This window comes from Petromyzon marinus, chromosome 64 (assembly GCF_048934315.1).
Source record: "Petromyzon marinus isolate PM22_M1 ecotype Great Lakes invasive population chromosome 64, UKy_Petmar_22M1.pri1.0, whole genome shotgun sequence".
NCBI lineage: Eukaryota > Metazoa > Chordata > Hyperoartia > Petromyzontiformes > Petromyzontidae > Petromyzon > Petromyzon marinus.
Window position 1 is genome coordinate 3989302 of NC_133730.1, and position 20299 is coordinate 4009600.

The 20299-nt window shown below is 51.8% G+C and overlaps 1 protein-coding gene across 2 annotated transcripts in view; it reads right to left on the bottom strand.

The window, feature by feature from the left end:
- Positions 1–20299, bottom strand: part of LOC116956276 (E3 ubiquitin-protein ligase RNF13-like) — a 111418-nt gene that overhangs the window by 55303 nt on the left and 35816 nt on the right. For both annotated transcript variants that reach the window (XM_032977738.2, XM_032977740.2), the window contains exons 4-6: positions 14515–14640; positions 6734–6821; positions 1835–1925 (exon numbers count right to left, since the gene is read on the bottom strand). In XM_032977738.2, the coding sequence (XP_032833629.2) occupies positions 1835–1925; positions 6734–6821; positions 14515–14640 (305 nt within the window). The remainder of the gene's footprint in view (positions 1–1834; positions 1926–6733; positions 6822–14514; positions 14641–20299) is intronic.

Below are 20299 nucleotides of genomic sequence, written 5' to 3' on the forward strand. Positions count from 1 at the left end.
AATGATGGCGGACGAGTGGAGACTCTTTGACTTTGTGAAGCTATTAACATTACATTTGTGATCATGTTACAGTGTATAATCCATTCTTTTCTCATGTAAAAACGATAGTGGCATTTAGTGTTAACGTTTTTTTGAAGCACGCTGAAGCACCCAGGACATCGTGGACAAGGCGATTTGGCTGAGGCTTTACGTTAGCCTATCAATAAACAAAATTTTGTCCGTCCTCGTCTCAGTGGGCTTTGCCTAGTGAAACACGGTAATAATATTATTTGGTTCTTTTGGTAGAGTCACGTAGATAGAAAGTGAACACAACAGCCAATTATGACTTGAACTGGTCGACAACATCCTTCCAGTGACTGCTGAGTTTGTACCCATAAACCATCCCCGTAGAGGCGGTGAAATCTTTACCTAAGGCCCGGTCACCGTAGGCATGTATACATTGACGATGGAGACGCCCGTTTGCAGAAATGTTTTAAATCGGGGTCCCTTCCGGACGCACGGTCACCTGTGTCCGTTGAGGAAAGCCGACTCGCTGCGAGTCATTTCCGCTCTCTCCACGCCCGGACGCCGCAAGCGAGCGTTATTTCATTATTAAACCACCCCCCCCCCAAAAAAAAACACGGGCTTAACAACTATCGCGGAACCACGACAAACAACAGGGCGACCCGCGGGGAGTACAATGGGAGCGAGTATCCTTGGGTGGTTTCCCGTCGGTCCGACGGCGCTCGGCGCTTTCCTGGGAATAACGACAAAGCGCCGCGCGGCGGTCGCGTTTGCTGCTGGCGCTCGGCGTTAGGACGCGGCCGCACCGGAGGTTCTCCCCGGTGAGCTCACCGCGAACCCGAGGGGGGGAAGGGGGGGGCTTGAGAAAACTCTCGTCGGGGAATCTTTAAACAAGGGGCAAGGGGAACCGTTGTTGTTGTTGTTTTTTCTCTGACCAATGACTTTCACGCGCGGCATTAGCTGCGCAAAGTGCACGTCAACACGCGAACGCACCACGGTCATTTCTGTGACCGCACCGCGGGGGGGGGTGGAGGGGGGGTGCGCTTCTGCGGCCGTCTGGAATGCTCTTCCTTCCGAAACTAGGAAGCCACTGGAGCTATGCACTTTTAAATCATCTAGATTGAAAACTCATTTGTTTATAGCTGACTTGTGTCGTTTCCCCCACACCTCCGATCAGCACAGTTGGCTACGTACATCCAACATGCGTACATACAAGAGGCCCTTGCATTGACAGAAGTGACTGATATTTCTACCACGTGTCCCGAGATGTCATCGCGGTTGCGATTCATTCAGGAGGGTTAACTTGTGAGACAGATCGTATGGGGCACGTATTTAACCGGAATGACCTCTGAACCCTTCGTGACATCACGGAGTCACCATGACACCAAGAGCCACGTACAGCCAAGTCCCTCACCTCACTCAACCGACTTATCGTGCCAGTCGAGAACCTACCCCACCAGCACCACAATCTAACATAATCCATTCAAACGTCTAAACGTTTATTTGGTCGTTTTTCCCCCACAGCTGATCCCGATCGCTAGCGCCGTCACGTCACGAGACGCCGAATCCGTGCGGATCGCTCGCAGAGCAACGCGACCCCTTTTGGCGTGAAAGAACAGCCCATGGAAGTGGACATCACGGAGCCACCACCGACATCCTTTCGTGTCCCCTGCGGTGCCACGCAGCGCAATGGGTAGGTCCAACACACGCAGCAGGCGACGGCGCATTTCTCGCGACGACGATTCTGACCATCGAGACGCGTTACGCGAACGGCACGTAAACCGACGGAAGGGCAACAATGGGGGTTTTTGTTGTTGTTGGTAGGACGCACTCATCGCTGTACGAGTAGTAGGTCTTCAGGAGAAGGCCCGCTGTCTCGCCAACGAACACCGATGGAATGATTATCTGTCTGAAGATGGTCACTGCAAGACAGGAGGCAGAATAAACGACCAGGGGTATAATTAAACCGCGCGTAAAGCATTGAGAGGACACTCAAAACAAGCTAAGACTAAACTATTTTTTTTAGTTTTACCAGGTAACGCCCACCGAGCTATATAATAGCTCGCTTTTACAACACGACGTGGGCCACAAATGAAAGGCTCAACCAAGTGGCTTATGATGTGGAAATTTACAGCAGCCAAATATTCTGAACGCGTGACGTTGATTCTAAATGTGGAGCGAAAAACCGGTGGGGCCTTGCCATATCTTCTGTATTGTTCCGACCCTCTATAAGCCCAATATAGCAGTTGAACATAATCGACACACTATTTTTAATGCGCGAATCCGTAAGCGTAATAATTTATTTTGATATATTAATAATTTCATAATATAATTAAACATTGCATTGTTAACATTATACATGTAATTTTTTTTTACAAATGACCCACAATGAAAAGTCCGGCGAAGTATAGTCAAAATATTCCCCGTGATACGGCATAGGAAGAAGGCCTTCAGCGAGTAGTGAATAATAATTATTAACATATGGTTAAGAAACTTGGCCACGACCGAACAATATGGACCAAAATCTTAAAGGTGTGCATGGATATTGCATTATTGTCATTGCACAGAGAGACGGAAAGTGGAACACGTGGATGAGAAAACATTCAGGTTAATGACATCATTCTCACAGTTCAGAATAGCAAGCGGGCTTTGGGCAGGACACGTTGCTAGGAGGGTTGTTGGGCCAGCGGACCTGAATAATAAACGTCTACACTCTCCGCCTTCACCAAATCGTTGCCACCCCCGCGCGCGCGCGCCGATCTGTGTGCGGAGAAACCTGCTCAAACATTCTCACGGCCTCGCAACGGCGTGGCGAGGCCGTCATCCAGCAGCGGATCAACAAAACGGCTGTGTGTGCGCGTGACCGGATAACCCGTGCGTGGAAGGCCTCTACGCCGTCGACGACTCGGGACCTTCCACGAAGCGTCGTGAACAGCAAACGCAGCGGTGGCGAGGAGATGTTAACTGCCTCGCCCGGTATGCAGGAGGTTGCGGGTTCGGTCCGGACCCTGACACCTGCCGCCGCTGTATATTTGGAGTTCGCTCCCCGTGGTCGCGTCCTCCGGGTTTTCCCCTCCACGTTTAGAAACGTGCGTCAAGAGTGTTCGTCTGCCATAAATGTCCACGTGATAAAGCCACGTCGCTGAGCTGTCGTCTGTGGCCAGGTCACTCCTGAAAAAGAGCCGTATGACTCAGTGGGCCTTGCCTGGTAAATTTTTTTTTTTTACTTTAGTTCAGAATGGCGCGGGCAGCTCGACGCAACAGGAGAGACTTTTCCCGTTCCGCATTCGCCCTGCCAGAGATTATCCAGAGGGGCGGAAAGGGGGCACACACCCGATATCCCCACCACGGCGGAAGCGCGAGAGGCGGGCGGGGCTGGGCGGGGCGAGGGGGTCGACGGATTTGAGCACGCGGACGATACGGCAACGGCCCAGTCGATAGCCGGGGACACCAATTACATCCGAGCAGCTGTTCAAACGCTGGCTCCGAGCGGCACCTGTCCCCCCCATCGAGCGGGCGAGTGCCGCTCCCCCACTCGCTCCCCTTCCTCCTCCCGCTCCTCGTCGGGCCCCCCCCCCCCCCCCCGCTATCGTCGACGAATGAAACGACAGCGACGACGATGGCGGAATGCTGATCCGTTCTGTCTTGGGGTATAAAATGAAATCCTTGCAAGGGGGGGGGGAGGGGGGTGGTTAAAAAAATATTGAATTTTATTCCAAGTGTGGTGATATCGCCATCGTGTCATGCGACGCATCGTCCGTTAGGAACGCTCGCTGAACAGCGTAACCGTGTGTTTTACGTAATGGCCCGTGTAAGGATATGTTGTGGAACTATTTCAGAAAATACCTTCGAGTGATCGAGTTAATGCACACCAGGAGGTACACTTTAACAGGCATGATGGCTTGCTCGTGAGGAACGTCCATCGCAGGCAGTTAAAAAAAACAATATATTTTTTTAAATGGGACCTTTTTGCCAGGGTGTTAAGATGTTCAAACACCTTGCAAAAGGTTTCTATTTGGTGTTTGAACATCTTAACACCTAAATTTTGATTTAAAGCTTTCGTGACTGCAGTAATTCATATTCTTAGCTCTTTCGGTAAAGTCACGTTGAAGGGAAACAATAAAATAATAAAATATATATAAAACAATAAAACATTATCACGACGTTTTGACCATAACACAAACGGTCGTCATCAGGTGTGTCCGTTTGCATTAAAATACACTGTTTAAAAATAAATAAATTAATGCGGACCGACACACCTGATGACGACCATTTGTGTTATGGTCGAAACGTCGCGAGAATTTTTTTTATTGTTTTATATATTTTATTATTTTATTGTTTCCCTTCAACGTGACTTTACCGAAAGAGCTAAGAATATCTTAACACCTGTTTTATTGCCAGAAAGGGTAAAACCTATCCTTGTTTTTTTCATACAATATTTTGTAATTAGCGCAGCAAGAAATTCACCGAATAAAAGCCAAAACAAACGTAACTCGACAAGATTTGTTTTTGTGCCATCGTTGGAGAACATCAACCGGCCACTCTTGAGATCCACGTTCGGTCACGTGCGGCTGATACCCAGATTCGAACCCAGGCCCTCAACGGTGGCGTTACCGTGCCCCGACCCTCCCCCCCCCAAACCATCTGCCCGTCGTGCGAAAAACAGCACTCAGTTTTTTTTCCATCTCGTTCACGCAAGTCCATGAAACCCCCAACGATTAAAACCACTTCAGGCTTCCGGATGCCCTGTGTCGGTGTTCCGGCTGTAACTTGAGTGTCAATTCCACGTGCGTTTCATGGTGCCCCCCGCGACTTAACGATCCCGCCCCGGGTTGCACGGATCGTTGCTTTGCGGCGCTCGCCACCGCACGTCGCGCTAGGCGTCGCGCACCCACGCTCTCCCACCGATGACACATCCCCTCCTCGTACTTGCCCCACCAGTCATATCCACTCGACCGACACGCACTCACCGATTACCACCACCACCAGCCCAGTGGAGTCACCCGACCTCCGCAACTCGCACAACCACACCCTCGCTCACCCTTCCATTTGCCTGCCCCCACACAACGCCGCTCCTCAAAGCATCAACCCCTCTTCCACTGCGTCTCTCCCACTCGTAAGTTCAACATACATCGGTACACAACTATTAACCCCCCTATGTGGGAGCCTAACTCGGCTTCTTGGTGTTCCTCCGTTACGCTTGCTCGTAGCGACTTCTGGCTGGCCATCGAACAAAGACGGTGGCCCACCGCGGCGCTTATGGATGCGCTTCTGCGGCCGTCTGGAACGCTCTTCCTTCACGATATTAGGACACCAACCCAGAGCTATGCACTTTTAAATCATCTAGATTAAAAAGTCATCTAGATTAAAAAGTAATTTCTTTAGAAACTGATTTTGTGTGTTAGGTTGCTGTCCTCCATCGCACCTCCGATTAGCACGATTGGCTACGTACGGTCTGAAAAATATTAAACATATACACACACGTACCCCTTCGTGTTCCACCCAACTCAACTGCGTCTGACCGTACGCTGTACCTTCCCCTAGTTTTGTCTTTTTCCTCTTCAATAAAAAAAAAATTCTAGTAAAATAATCCCTGGGTTGCATTGCTGCGCGCTCAAACAGCTGTTTGAGCGCGCATGCTCCCATCCACCCCATAAAAGGCTACGCACGTTTGCACCCTCGCAACCCCTGACCCAGCTCACGATACTCAAGGCAGCAGCAGGAGCTATGGACAATATCTTGAGGACACGCGCAAAGCCTGATAGCACCCCCCCACCACCCACCCCGACGGTATGGGTCGTTCCAAAAAAAAAATGTAAATAGGAAACAGCTGCTCCTTGAGAGGTGGCTTGGTAGATGGGGGAAGTTCGTTAGGCAACCGCTCGCTGCTAAATAAGGAGCTCTAAAAGTATCCCGAGTTTCAGGGTCTTTTCGGCCCGTTGCAGCAATCCTACCGAACTAAAAATGATCACGTCAAATTTAGAATGTCTAAATACATCGCACGACCGACAACGTGGCGTCCCGGGTTGTATCTAACCGAGTCCTTCATTGACACGACGTCACATGGAAGCCAAGCCGGCGGTTTCAGCCTGGACAGTGGTATGGTGGAGCGATCAGCGTGGGTGCGTAACAGGTGCTGTAGGGCCACATCGTGCACAGTGCGAAAAAATCCATCGCTATACTGTAGTTCTATGCTCCAAGATCTTCGCTAACCCGCGACCGTCTGGAACGCTCTTCCTTTCGGTATTAGGAACTCACTGGGAGCGATGCACTTGTAAGTCTAGATTTAAAACTACCGTAACTGCTTCTCGTGTTTAGTTTGTCATCCTTCCCCCCCCCGCACCTCCGATTAGCACGGTTGGCTAATTAACGGTGCGAAAAGAGTTCAACATACATCTGCTAGTCAGTCATAACCCATAATACCCGGGTATGCCTGCCTTTGTCAGCGGCATTTGCTTTGACAAAATAAGTTCAGCATATTGACATATGATCAAATAACCCCCCAGTACCCAGGCAGCGTTTGGTAAGCCTTCATCCAGCGGTAAGATTGTCGAAAGGGCTGTGCATGTGTACATGTGCGGAGAGCAGACCGACCCCGGTGGCTCAAACCCTCCCCTCCCCCTCGCCCCCAATTACCCCACCCCCCCCACGGCTCCCTCCTCCCGACGCGCGAGACGGCGCTAATCCCGGGCGCGCGTGGTGACGAGCGGAAGCGCGTGCAGGCGCGTACCGTCGTCGGATGACATGGTGACCAGCTGCTCCGAGTTGATGTTGTGCACGATGGCAGCCTTGTAGCCGGCCTCCTGGGCTCGCAGCACCTGTTGGGAGACAGAGAGAGAGATGGGAGACGGAGAGATGGAGAGAGACGGAGGGAGAAACAGAGAGAGACGGAGAGATGAAGAGAGATAGGGGGAGAGAGACGGAGAGAGAGAGATGGAGAGACGGAGGGAGAGACGGAGGGAGAGACGGAGAGACGGAGGGAGAGATGGAGAGACGGAGGGAGAGACGGAGGGAGAGACGGAGGGAGAGACGGAGGGAGAGATGGAAGGAGAGACGGAGGGAGAGATGGAAGGAGAGACGGAGGATAAGACGGAGGATGAAACGGAGCAATAGAGAGAGACGGAGGGAGAGACGGAGGGAGAGACGGAGGGAGAGACGGAGGGAGAGACGGAGGGAGAGATGGAAGGAGAGATGGAGGATAAGACGGAGGATGAAACGGAGCGATAGAGAGAGATGGAGGGAGAGACAGAGGGAGAGACGGAGAGTGGCCCGGTTAGGGTTTCCATAACGTGGAGCCGAGCTCCCACCGCCAAGAGCTTGGGTGTGAATCCACGCTTCTTCCGCCACCCGTGATTTAACCGAGTTCTCAAGTGTAGTGAGTTGATGTACGCATGTTGAACTTCTTTCGCACCGTAGGTAGCCGACGACACTGGTCGGAGGTACGGGGGACAGACAACAAACTAAACACAAAAAGCAGTTCTAAACAAATGAGTGTTTAATATAAGATTTAAAAGTGCATAGCTCCGGTGGATTCCTAATATCGGAAGGTAGAGCTTTCCCAACGGTCGCAGAAGCGCATCTGAAAGCGCGCGATGCGGTGACCACCGTCTTTGCACAAAAAGCAGTGCGTGTGGAAATTTACAGCAGCCAAATACTCTAAACATATTATTCAAAATGTGGAGGGAAAAACTGGGGGGGACCCGGAGAAAAATCCACGCGACCAAGGGGAGAGACATGCAAACACCAAATATACAGGCGTCAGGGTCGGGATCTCACCCACGGACCTCCTGCATACCAGGCAAGGGAGTTAACATCTCGCCACCGCGGCACATGTACACGTCCATTTGCTCATGTCCTTTTTTTATTATTAAATAAAAGCCTCGGTTAAAAAGTAAAAAAGCAACGGCAACGTACCAATGCGCCTGGAGGGGGAAAAAAACAAACCTCTCTTCTTTAATCAGAAGCGCGACAATGCATCGATTCACTCGGATTCACAAATAACCCCGCGCGACCCGCACGGCCACGGGCAGGCCCTCATCCAGCTGTCGCCTGACAATAGGGCCCTTCATGTGTAAGATACGGGGCCCCGACAAGTGTGAGCTTCATGACTCTGGAGTTCTTCCCTCTCTCCCTCTCTCCCTCCCTCCCTCCCTCTCTCTCTCCCTCCCTCTCTCCCTCCCCTTCTCTTTGTCTCTTTGTCCCCTCCCCCCTGGCCTTTTCCCTTTTGGATCAGCTCCCCTACCCTCCCCCCAAATAAAAAGTTAACTATTATTTTATTTTAGCAGGTAAAGCCCACTTATGAGAGGACAGACAAGCGCAGGCTGAGTCTGGGGGGCACCGCTATTTGATTTCACCGTCTCGCCTGGTGCCACGGTGGCTAGGAGATGTTGGCTACCTTGCCTGGTATACGGGAGCTCGTGGGTGCTATCCCAGTCCCGACACCTGCTGCTGTATATTTGGAGTTTGAGGTCTCTCTCTCTCTCTCCGTGCTCGTGTGGATTTTTTTTTCTCCGGCTCTTCCGGTTTATTCCCTCTCCATTTAGAATCAACGTCACGTGTTTACAGCACATTGCTGCTAGAAATGTCCACGTGATAAGCCACTTTCGCTGAGCTATGATTTGCGGCCAAGTCGGTTCTGAAAAATAGCTACACAGCTCAGCGGGCCTTACCTGGTAAAAAAAAATGCTTTGTTTTAGTTTAGTACGGAGCTGAAGCGAGGGAATGTGGGTAGAGGGCGAGGTACATTAGGTGGCAGGGGCGAGACCTTAGGGACCGCTTAAAGAGTTGTAAAGAAGAGTGCTGAAGATGACGGGAATGACAAAGAAAAAAAAGAGGCACAGTCAACAGTGCCTGGTTACAAAGATAATATTCCTATATACCTATCTATTCACGTTGAACAATCTTAACCGCAAGCTATGTAAAAATAATGTCGCATGCTCGTAAGCCGCAGAGAACACATGTACGCCGCTGACGCGCAATAAACGTGGCGACTTTCAGGCACGTCTGACATTGCAAAGACCCACGTCATTTAACAAAACCAAAAGTGTACATCCTTAAAAAAATATACCCGGCTCATTCATAAAGCTCCCAAGTCTCGCTCCCAACGGGTCTGTCCGGGGAATTGGTCCACCCACACGGGATTAAACGGGGTCACGCAAAGCGGCTAGGCTCTTATTCAAATCGCCTGGGCTCTTATTCAAATCGCCAAGGGTAAATACAAACCCACGAAGTTCACGGTCGCTAACAATCGTCCGCCCCCCCCCACCCCACCCAACCCAGCCACGGTTCCGATGCAGTGGGAGTTGCTCGTATAGGATTACACGCTTGGGCGGGTGAGCTGGATCCCTCTCACGGCCTTTTAGACGCAAAATGTGTGCCTAAAATTTTTGGCCCAAAACGGACTCTGAACTTCAGCGAAGTTGTCGGCCGGCAGCGGAGGAGGAGCGGGGGAAATCTCATTTGGTGACACCTGCCGGTACCTTGCTGGTATTGCGACAGCAGCAGAAGCATGAATCCCATCGGTGTTGGTTAAAATAATAAGTAATATTAAAAAAAAAATTAAACACGCTTTTATGAAATGTACGAGTAATGGTAGAACTCCACGACTCCAGGAAGTGGCCCCGAAGCTTGCCACAACGTAAGGGGACCGTGGTCAATTACAGCCAACGTCAGTTGACCGTGGACAATTAGACCCAAGCCGAAACATAACATATAAAAAATAATGTTTAAAAAGACATATGTATTTTTTATGATAGAATATAGTATTGTCCTCAGTATGACACAAATATTCCAAGTTTCCCGTAGATGCCACATTGGGAAGTGGGTCAAAATTGAGTTACAAGATTTGAGGATACGACAACAACAGAGCGAGTTAAAAGAAAGCGTGTAAAAAAATAGTAAAAAATCATACCAGTAGTTCTCGATGCCCTTGGGGGACGGGAATGGAGGGGGGGCATGGATACAGTGCAGGAACATTTTTGAATGCGTGCCAGCAAACGTCAGCTCTATAGTTTCGGCTACAAAACAAGCTTGTGCACAGCATGAAATGGGTGTCTTTCTAAATGCTGCTGCGTTGACCTGAGGTGTGCTCATGTGATCCACCGTGTAGTCTTGAGGCCTTGTGTGTATGTATGTATAGCTCATTTCACGCCGTATGTTGCCAGGTTGCCAACCGTGCTAATTGGCGGTGCGGGGTAAGGACAACAAAGTAAGCACGCAAAAAGCGGTCCTAAAGAAATTCGTTTTCAACCCAGATGATGATTTACAAGCGCATCATAGGTCTCAGGGGCTTCCTAATATCTGAAGTAAGAGCGTTCCAGACGGCCGCAGAAGCGCATCTGAAAGCGCCGCGCGCGATGCAGGCGCCGTCTTTTTTCGATGGCCAGCAGCCAAAAGCCGCTGCTGCTGATGCTGCTGCTGCTGCTACGAGAATGACCGGAGTTCGCGCTACGATGGTTTACGCTCCTTCGACGGGATCAGCGAGGCATTGTGGGGGGCTCATTTGTGGCAAGAGGCACTTTGCGTCTGGAACGATCGCGACCTAACGACGGCGTTGTTCGTTCGGCAAGCGGAAGCCAATGCAGCTCGGTGAGCACTGGACGGACGCGGTCGGATCTTGCAGTGCCTTTAGTAATTTGCGGGGGGGCCAGTGGAGGAGTGGGGGGGGGGGGCACAGCGGGCAGCAGCGCGGGGACCTGTGACCGTTGTTGGGCACGGGGGCGCCAGGCCAAAGAGGACGAGAACCACCGACGTACGTACAGTGCAGAGTACAGTGTAGCGTTGTCTTCCTACGGGGGAAGAAAAACCCTCGGCAAGTAAATTTAAACTACTGGCCAAACAAGAAACCCAAAACGGCACTGTGGAACATTTCTAAGTCGTCCGAACGAGCACGCTTGGCTGCGTGCGGTGCGGAAGAAGCTCGGCACACACACACACACGTGCGTACACACGTGCGTACACACGTGCGTACACACGTGCGTACACACGGACTGGCACGCGCATGGCCATTTCTCAATCCACCGCTACATGACATGATGGGAGGGAGGCTGGGCCCCCCCCCCCTTCGTGCGCCGTGCGGGTCGTGGCGATTTATTACTTCACCGCGCTCGCCCGTGCAGACTGGTGAAGGCGGGAAGCACGGGTGTGGTGTCGCGGACGTACAGTGCAGCGCCGCGTACTGCCAAGCTACCCTCGGGGCGGCGGGGGGCGAGTCTGAGAAGCGCACAATGAACACGCAATGTCGGTGATCGCATGTCAAGCATGCAAGGCATGATGGGGGGGAAGGGGGGGGGGGGCGGCGTGTGCTGTTCCAATTCCCCCGCTAGCCTTCTGCTGCTCGCCACGTAGCCACGTCGTGCAACAACCTGTCGTGCATTCCCATCGCCACCATCCAGACTAAAATGCCGCTCAACTCGCCAGATCCGCACCTCCGATTCGCAGCGGTTCTGTGCCATGTTCAACGCGGCACAGACATTCGCAGAGACCCCGCAGGCTCGCGCAGAAACCCATAGACTCATCACACGGAGAGAAAGAGAGAGAGAGAGACAGTACCCGTGGACTCGCACACTGCTGCCAGATGCGCTGCTGCGGCCGTCTGGAGGTGGGGCACATTCCCGGTGTTATTATTGCGCCTTAGTAACGTACGTTGTCATTATTTTATCAAGATCATTGTCGCATGCGAATAAATAGGTGGCAGGTGACAGTCAAATTCGGACAACACTCGCAAGGGGGACAGCCAGGTCGGCGGGTTTCTCGGCAAGACCCCTCCCCTGCTGTACCGCCGGTGGAACACGTGGGGCTCGGAGTCATGCAAGGGAGTCGTCTTTCGCGCCGGCGGAGGTGCGGGGGAAGACTCGTTCCCTGGGATTCGAGCCCGTGCCGCCGCGGTGAGAGCGCCCGACCCTAACCACAAAGTCGGGCAGGGGCGGGCAACCTGCGGCTACGGAGCCACACGCGGCGGGGCTCTTCAAGGACCGCTTCCTGTGACGTTATTTTATTAAGGAGCACCACCGTCTCGTATTTACCGCGTTGCATTGCGGCTCTTGAAATATTGAGGGGTGGTGTTTTTTGTTTGTTTGTTGCGAATTCGAAAAAAAACGTCTCTCCTTGGTATTTTGGTCGCCGACCCATGCACTAAACCCGCCACTAGACCACCATCCGCGTGTCACTCGTCACACGTGTCACTCGTCACACGTGTCACTCGTTACACGTGTGTGGAGGACGACGATGCGAGTAACAAGGATGGTTGTGCCGACTGCTTAAACCGGGGCGTGCCATTCACTGCCGCCACGGTGGAGCAACGGAAAAACAAATCTGTCAACTTTGGTCAGGTCCCCTGCCTCGTGTAACCGGTTGTGCCTCTGGCATAACAAAACCGCTTGGGCGCGTGTACAGTGGCCCTGTGCCACGCTTGTTGTGGCGGATAAGCGCGCATGTGTGTGTGTGTGGCTGGCTGTGGGGGTGGCGTAGGAGCGGTGGCATCGCGGTTAGCGCGCTGTGCTACGGACCGGGTTCGATTCCCGCTCACGGCCACCAACACGCGGTGACGATCATCTGAATCGGTCCTGGGCATCCCCTAGGTCGACTCGGCCTCAAATGAGTACCCAGTGCGGTGCGTAAAGTCGTCGCCACCGGGGAGGCAAAAGGCAGACGGGCGTGGTGCTGGCCACCCACGCCCTCGTGTGCGGTGCCGGCCTTCACAGGTGCTGCTCGCTAACGGCACTTGCCCCAACAGTCTGTTAAGGCTGTGCGGGGGATCTTTGTCTTTTGTGGGGCGGGGAGGGGGCTAGGGGGAAGTGGTGATGGAGGGGAGGATGGGGGCGCAGTAGCTGGAGGCACCTGTTGACATTCTTCGGGGCTCCACTTTACTTTCACCACTGTGCATGTTTTTTTACGATTCAGAATATGTATTTATCCTGGAGGAATCCGATGAGCTGTGAACCTCAGGAGGGATTGCACCCCACTCTGCGTTGTTTGGCACCATGTCCGAACTTTAACGCCCCCCCCCCCCCCCCCACTGAGCACTGAGCTATAGTAGCTCTTTTTCAGAAGCGACCGGGCCACAAATGATAGCTCAACGAAGTGGCATTATCACGTGGAAATTTATAGCAGCCAAATACTCTCGACGGCATGTTTCTAAATGTGGAGGGACAAAACGGGAGGACTCGGAGAAAAATCCACGCGACCACGGGGCGGAACATGCAAGCTCCAAATACACACGCGTCAGGGTCGGGATGCAACCCACGACGACCTCCTGTATACCCGGCGAGCCAGTTAACATCTCGCCACCGTGGCACACGCGGGTTGACGAAGAAAATGCAACAGAGGCTGGAGGGTGCGCGAAAGAAGCGTGGAGAGGTGCCAAGCTTGGAATTCCACCGACAGACGCACTGAGGAACGCACGGATTCGTGAACGTGCGCACAATCAGAGAGACATCACGATGACTGCGAAGAAGCGCAAACGGGGCCCGTGGGGCAGGACGCGTCGTGAGCGTGGACGCTGGCCGGTGGGGCCTAGCCCAGCGGTTCTCAAGAGCGCGGTCCTCGCGACCGCCAAGTGGTCCGAGACGCTCCACCAGGTGGTCCCGTGGTGGCTGCGATGCAAACGCAGCGGATCCCGACGATAATGACCCTTGGTTTCGGACATTCATTAATATTTTTGTTACATATGATGTTTACCATAATTCAAATACCCTAACATCTAAATGGCCCCACACCCCGCCCCTCCCCTAAAAAAAGAAAACCTGATAGCTGCGTTAAATAAATAAAAACGCTTTAATGTTCTGGTAATATGAATCATTTTTGTGCATCACTGGCATCATTTAGAGAGAGAGGGGTGAATGCGTCTTGTCACCACCAGGGGCCTTGTGGGCGGGGGGGGGGGCTCGGGCAGCCTGCGGGAATGTTCACATCGGGCGAGCGATCCGCGGGGCGAAACGAGTTTGAGAAACACTGGGCTCGACTCGGGAAGGAGTGGCAGTCGAAAGATGGACTCACGGCCCGAGGGACGTCCACCGCGGGAGACGAGCCGAGTTAGACGGGGCTGATTCAGCTCGTGTGCGCGCATTAAACGGGTTGTTACTCGACTGAACTCCGCGCGAGATGGCGATGTCTCGGAGGCCTTCATCCAGCAGTGGAATGACCGTGGATTATAAAAGTCATAATAACGATGTGGTTTGCCATTCTGCCCAGATGATAATCTGGTCCACGTTCATAATTATCACCATCAGCGGCACTTGCTGTCTATCCACTGCTGGATGAAAGCCTCCACCCACCCCCCCCCCCCCCATGCCCGTCGGTCCGGTGCTGCGACAGTCCATCCCACTCCTGCACACGAAAACACGAACCAATTCCATCGCTCCGTCTCCACGGCGGCCGCCCCCCCTTCCTGGGACGCGTTTCTCTCCCTCGGCCACCTCTCCGTCACGTGCATCAGCCGTCGTCGCTCTCAACATCGACCAACCAAAGGATTTCACCGAGGCCACCGTGGCCACCAACCACCAGGAGACCGACCTTGACATCAAAGTTGCAGCCGCCCCTGCGGATGAGGGCTATGAAGTAGGTGGCGTTGTGCTTCTTGGGCGGAGGGCTCAGAATGTGGCACCCTTCCTCTTCCGGTTGCACAGGCACCAGGTAACCCTAGGGGAAGGGGGGAGGGCGCAGGCACACGGAACGCCACCACTAAATTGAACGCGTCTCTGATAGATACAAAAAAAACCTTCTAATCGAATGTTTCACGGTGGCTTTTGTTCGAGCTACCCGTGAAACTGATTAAAAACTCTCCCAGTGGTGTGCGACTGTGGTCATCCAGAACAGACCGTACAATGTACCTGGTAGTCCTCTACTTACGATGGAGATGCGTTCTGACGACCCCATCGTAAGTCAAAAATATCTTAAGTCGAAGGTGGCCTTAGCCAACCCAGGAGTCTTAAAGAATGGTGATAATTTAGCAAAACAGAGCGATTTACAGTACCGTACTGTATAAACTATATACTGTATGTATTTATTAATTACAATACTGTATTGCACAGTAAAATGTAAAGTAAAAAAAACAAGGTAAATTCTTAGCCTACCTATATGAACTTGCAATTTAATAGAAAGTTTTTTAGGAAACAATCCTATCTGCTATAAAAACTTTTAACATGCATTGAAGTATCGTATCGTGGTAACCCTGAAAAGAAATCGCTAAAGCTACGTATCATACATGCATTGAACGTATCGTTCGCTGCTGCGTTTGCCTGCCGCGCGAAATAAAAAATATTTTACAATTTTGTTGTATTGCTATCGCCATCGTAAGATCAAAATATCGTAAGTCGGGGACCATCGTAACTCGGGGACTATCTGTATAATGGCAAAATGCCCGTTCCACAAATATGAAGGAGACATCAATGCGATGATACACTACTCCGCTACTCCTGGCGCGCTTATCTGGCTTGACCACCTGAATGTGAAATTGGAATCAGCCGGTCGAGAGAAGAAGAATTAGATGACTACATTTTCTACTCGGGAGGAAGAGTTGGTGGGTCACACAGACAGATGGGAATCATCTTTTTACGTAAGCCAAGAAGCCTGGAGGGGTGGCTAGGCGTCAAAGAGAAGGCACTATCATCAAGTGGGCTTCTGAAGCTGTCGGTGTAAAATTTGTTTTTTCCCTTCTTACGGGTGGGGAAACTAAGGCAAATGTAGTCACACAAACATAGAAAAAAAAAACACGCACAAAAAATATTGCCCAACATTCCACGGAGGGGCTTTCTGAAAACGAGCGGCGGCAAATGGTCTTGGCTGACCAAAATCGCCCGGAACGTGCTCAATCTCACCAGACCTCGGAAAGCTAGGCAGGGTCAAGCCTCGACAGCGCGTAGATGGGCGACCCGCCGTCCACGGCAGGTCGTTCTAGGCCGCCGCTGTGGGGCGACGTCGAGGTGGTGGGGTTTAACGCAGCCCGAGGGCAGCGCAAAAGAGATCCACAGTTTCACTGCACTTCCACGCTCCCACATCCACGCGACCCGCCTTCGCCGAAACACGCACCGGACCAGCGCGGTGAAGTGCGCTCAAATAATCCGCACGGCCCGCACGGCGTCGGGAGGCCGCCTTGCGGCAGTGGATTGACACCAATACCATGAAAACAAAGAGATTCACTTCATATGGTGTGTGTGTGGAAGGGCTGGTGAATGGATGGATTCAAGAACGGTTTGGGCAAGTGCAACGACTATACAGTAGGGTGGTGGACCAATGCGCTAATGAACCCAGTGACCTCAGTTAGATTCCCGCCCGTGGCTAACATCAGTGGCGAGTGACATATCTGAACCGGCCGTGGACATCCCGTCTTCACCGATGTTAACCACCTCGCCTGGTATACAGGAGGTCGTGGGTTCGATCCCGACCCTGACGCCTGTTGTATATTTGGAATTTGCGTGTCTCTCTCTCTCCGTGGTGAGATGTTAACTAGCTCACCTGGTGTACTGGAGGATCGTGGGTTCGATCCCGCCCCTGACGCCTGTATGCCTGGAGTTTGCACGTCTCTCTCTCTCCCTGTAGTCGCGTGGATTACTTCTCCGGGTCCTCCGCTTTTCCCCTCCACATTCAGACTCAACGTGCATTTAGAGTATTTGGCTGCATTCAATTTCCACATGATGACGAGCCACCTCGTTAAGCTATCATCTGTGGCCAGGTCGCTTGTCAAAAAGAGCTAAAAAGCTCAGTGGGCCCTACCTGGTAGAATAGTAGTAGTAGTACTAACCCCCACTGACCAGCGTGATGAAATATGCTCCAAACAACACCGGGGGTACCACGTGTTGATGAAGAGGCCAAGATAGAGCAGTGTGGACTGCCAAAAGGGCTTTGTCTGTACGTGTGAATGTTGCTGGGGCTCGGGGTGGCGCTGCAGTGGCGTGTGGGAGTGTGGGGTCGTGGTGGGAGGTTGAGGCAGCGTAGGAGGAGGAGGCAAGACCCCACTTGAATTCCCGCAGACGTCCGTGTGTGTGTGTGTGTGGGGGGCTTTGGCACCACCCATCACTCACGGTGGGGGCTAGGCCGGCGCGGTGACAGGACCGAGCTGAAACTATCCGTTCAGCGAGACGAAGATTGGTGAATGCGATCACTCAACCAATCGCAACATTGAAATGCGTGGTCAATTTACTGACGTTACTACTTTTTAAAGTATATATACATATAAAGTGGGCTTCTGGGTGCGACGGAAGCATAGAATGCTATCGTCACGCTTACTTAAACAAGTCTGGGGAATCTGCCATCCTGTGCGGTGGGCACAACGGATTTGCAATCCCGCGACGGCATTTAAAACAAAGGGGAACGTTTCTTAAATCCGCTTCTACCACCCCACACCACCTCTTGTCCAGCCAGCAGGACAAAATGTTTGCACCGCAGCTAGCGTGTGGTGGCGTAAAGTGTGCGCACTCCCACCTCTCCAAAAGCAAAACTGTCCAGCGTGGAAGTGTAGGCCAAACTAGTCACGAGTGGGGCTTTCTAGAGCTCCCTCCAGCGGAGGGCTTATCAATAAAATGACAAAGAGCTGTCCATTATAATTATTATTCCTTCATATATTTTATTTCACGAGATGTTAAAATAGCGACGAGCTCACTTCACACGCGCGCACACACACGGCATTGCGTGCGTCACACTTTCGCTGCATAATTACTTCCATGGCCGCTCATTCAATGGTGGGGGGAGGAGTGTGTGGCTTTTCTCCTCGCTCTCTCTCAGTTTCTTGAGTTCCACTTAGCACGCCTGCCAACGTCTTAACGTCGCCAAATAAGGGCCAAACCTCCCTCCACCCATCCCCCTCTGCAAGCTCCGGGCAGGGACGTCACTCCGTCTCGAGCTGGGGAGGGCAGAGAACATGGAGCTACAGCGCCCCTTATAGGTGAGGTGCCCTCCGTGCTCCTGAGTGACCAGCGAGGCGACTTGTTTTTGCACGGCAAGGTTTCTACTTAACTTCTTTCGTGACCCTTACGTAGCCGACCGCACTAATCGGAGGTGTTGGGGGGAAGGACAACAGTCTATGGGTCTCTGTGCGAGTCTATGGGTCTCTGTGTGAGTCTATGGGTCTCTGTGCGAGTCTGTGGAGTCTCTGTGCGAGTCTATGTGTCTCTGCGCGAGTCTGTGGGTCTCTGTGTGAGTCTATGGGTCTCTGTGCGAGTCTATGGGTCTCTGTGTGAGTCTATGGGTCTCTGTGTGAGTCTATGGGTCTCTGTGCGAGTCTGTGGAGTCTCTGTGCGAGTCTATGTGTCTCTGTGTGAGTCTATGGATCTCTGTGCGAGTCTAGGGATGTTGAACTTCTTTCGCGCCATTACATAGCCAATTGTGCTAATCTACAGGCGTTACGGTCGGAATGGAACCCGGTGATGCTGCGTTGGCAGTGGTGCACGAGCCGAATTAACCCTTTACCATTCCGAGACGTCTGCAAGTTGCAGGGTGGGTGGTGTCCCGTTCACCGCTCAATCTCGGAACGCGCGAGCGGTTCAGCGTGAATTATTTAGAGAGGCGGAGTAGCACTACCGTTTTTAAAGACGTTGTGCTCACCGCAGAGAACCGAAGCGATACAACCGCGCTCTACGATATCTGGCGCCAAACTTTGCCACGCACGGCCCTCCTGCACGGCATTGTGGGTGCCTCGGTACCCATGAAATAGACGTAACTCATCGGAGTGGCACAAGGGTTAACGGACCTTATTAATAGCACGTGGCGAAAGGGCACTGCGCCCCCAAAACGTAAATCTTCCCTTCTAAGACGGCGTTAGTGACGAATGTGTTGAGTTTGTGAAGAGGGGCGTAGGTTATATCCTGTTCCCTAGCAGGATTTTGTTGCTTTCATCACGGTGGCTGAGCAAAGCTTCAAAACGCCCCCCAGCGGCCAGCGAGGTGTGCAGTGCTATTAAAGTTGTCATGGATGAGTCCAGCGCATTTTTTTTATTAAAATGTGAGCAAGGTTATAAGAAGTTGGAAAAAGCGATGTTGGGGAGGGGGGGGGGGTTGGGGGGGAATTCCGAAGCGGAGCAATGCGAGGGAAGAAACACGAAGTAAAGCGTTGTGACCATCAGTGCGGTGGAAAGTTTTTATTTAGTGGTGGCTGAACGCTGCGGATGGGACGGAAGTATCGCTGGGACAGTGACGAGACCTCTAAGAGTGTGTGGTCAACACGTCAACTATCACAGGGACTCCTCTACTTACGAACGTTTTAGCTTCCAGAGGTCTGTTCGTAAGTCCAACTTTACTCCCGTCGATTCCAAGCACGTTGTACGGCATGTACACTAAACACGGGGAATGGCTTTGAAAGTTGCATAATCTCCTGTAGATGTAGATGCCACTGGTTCTTCAAGTTCTGCAGATGTAGATGCCACTAGTTCTTCACGTTCTGCAGATTTAGATGCCAATGGTTCTTCACGTTCTGCAGATGTAGATACCGTTGGTTCTTCACGTTCTGCAGATGTAGATGCCAATGGTTCTTCACGTTCTGCAGATGTAGATGCCACTGGTTCTTCACGTTCTTCAGATGTAGATGCCACTGGTTCTTCACGTTCTGCAGATGTAGATACTGTTGGTTCTTCACGTTCTGTAGATGCCACTGGTTCTTCACGTTCTGCAGATGTAGATGCCACTGGTTCTTCATGTTCTGCAGATGTAGATGCCACTGGTTCTTCACATTCTGTCGACTTAGATTGCCACTGGTTCTTCACATTCTGCAGATGTAGATGCCACCACCATCACCAATTGTACGACGGTTGAACTTACGACGCCCAGTCTGAACAGAAAACTGGACATGTGGACAGGTTTGTTCGTATCTCTGAAAGTTCGTACAGTGAGGGAAAAAAGTATTTGATCCCCTGCTGATTTTGTACGTTTGCCCACTGACAAAGAAATGATCAGTCTATAATTCTAATGGTAGGTTTATTTGAATAGTGAGAGACAGAATAACAACACAAACATCCAGAAAAACGCATGTCAAAAATGTTATAAATTGATTTGCATTTTAATGAGGGAAATAAGTATTTGACCCCTCTGCAAAAGATGACTTAGTACTTGGTGGCAAAACCCTTGTTGGCAATCACAGAGGTTAGATGTTTCTTGTAGTTGGCCACCACGTTTGCACATATCTCAGGAGGGATTTTGTCCCACTCCTCTTTGCAGATCTTCTCCAAGTCATTAAGGTTTCGAGGCTGACGTTTGGCAACTCGAACCTTCAGCTCCCTCCACAGATTTTCTATGGGATTAAGGTCTGGAGACTGGCTAGGCCACTCCAGGACCTTAATGTGCTTCTTCTTGATCCACTCCTTTGTTGCCTT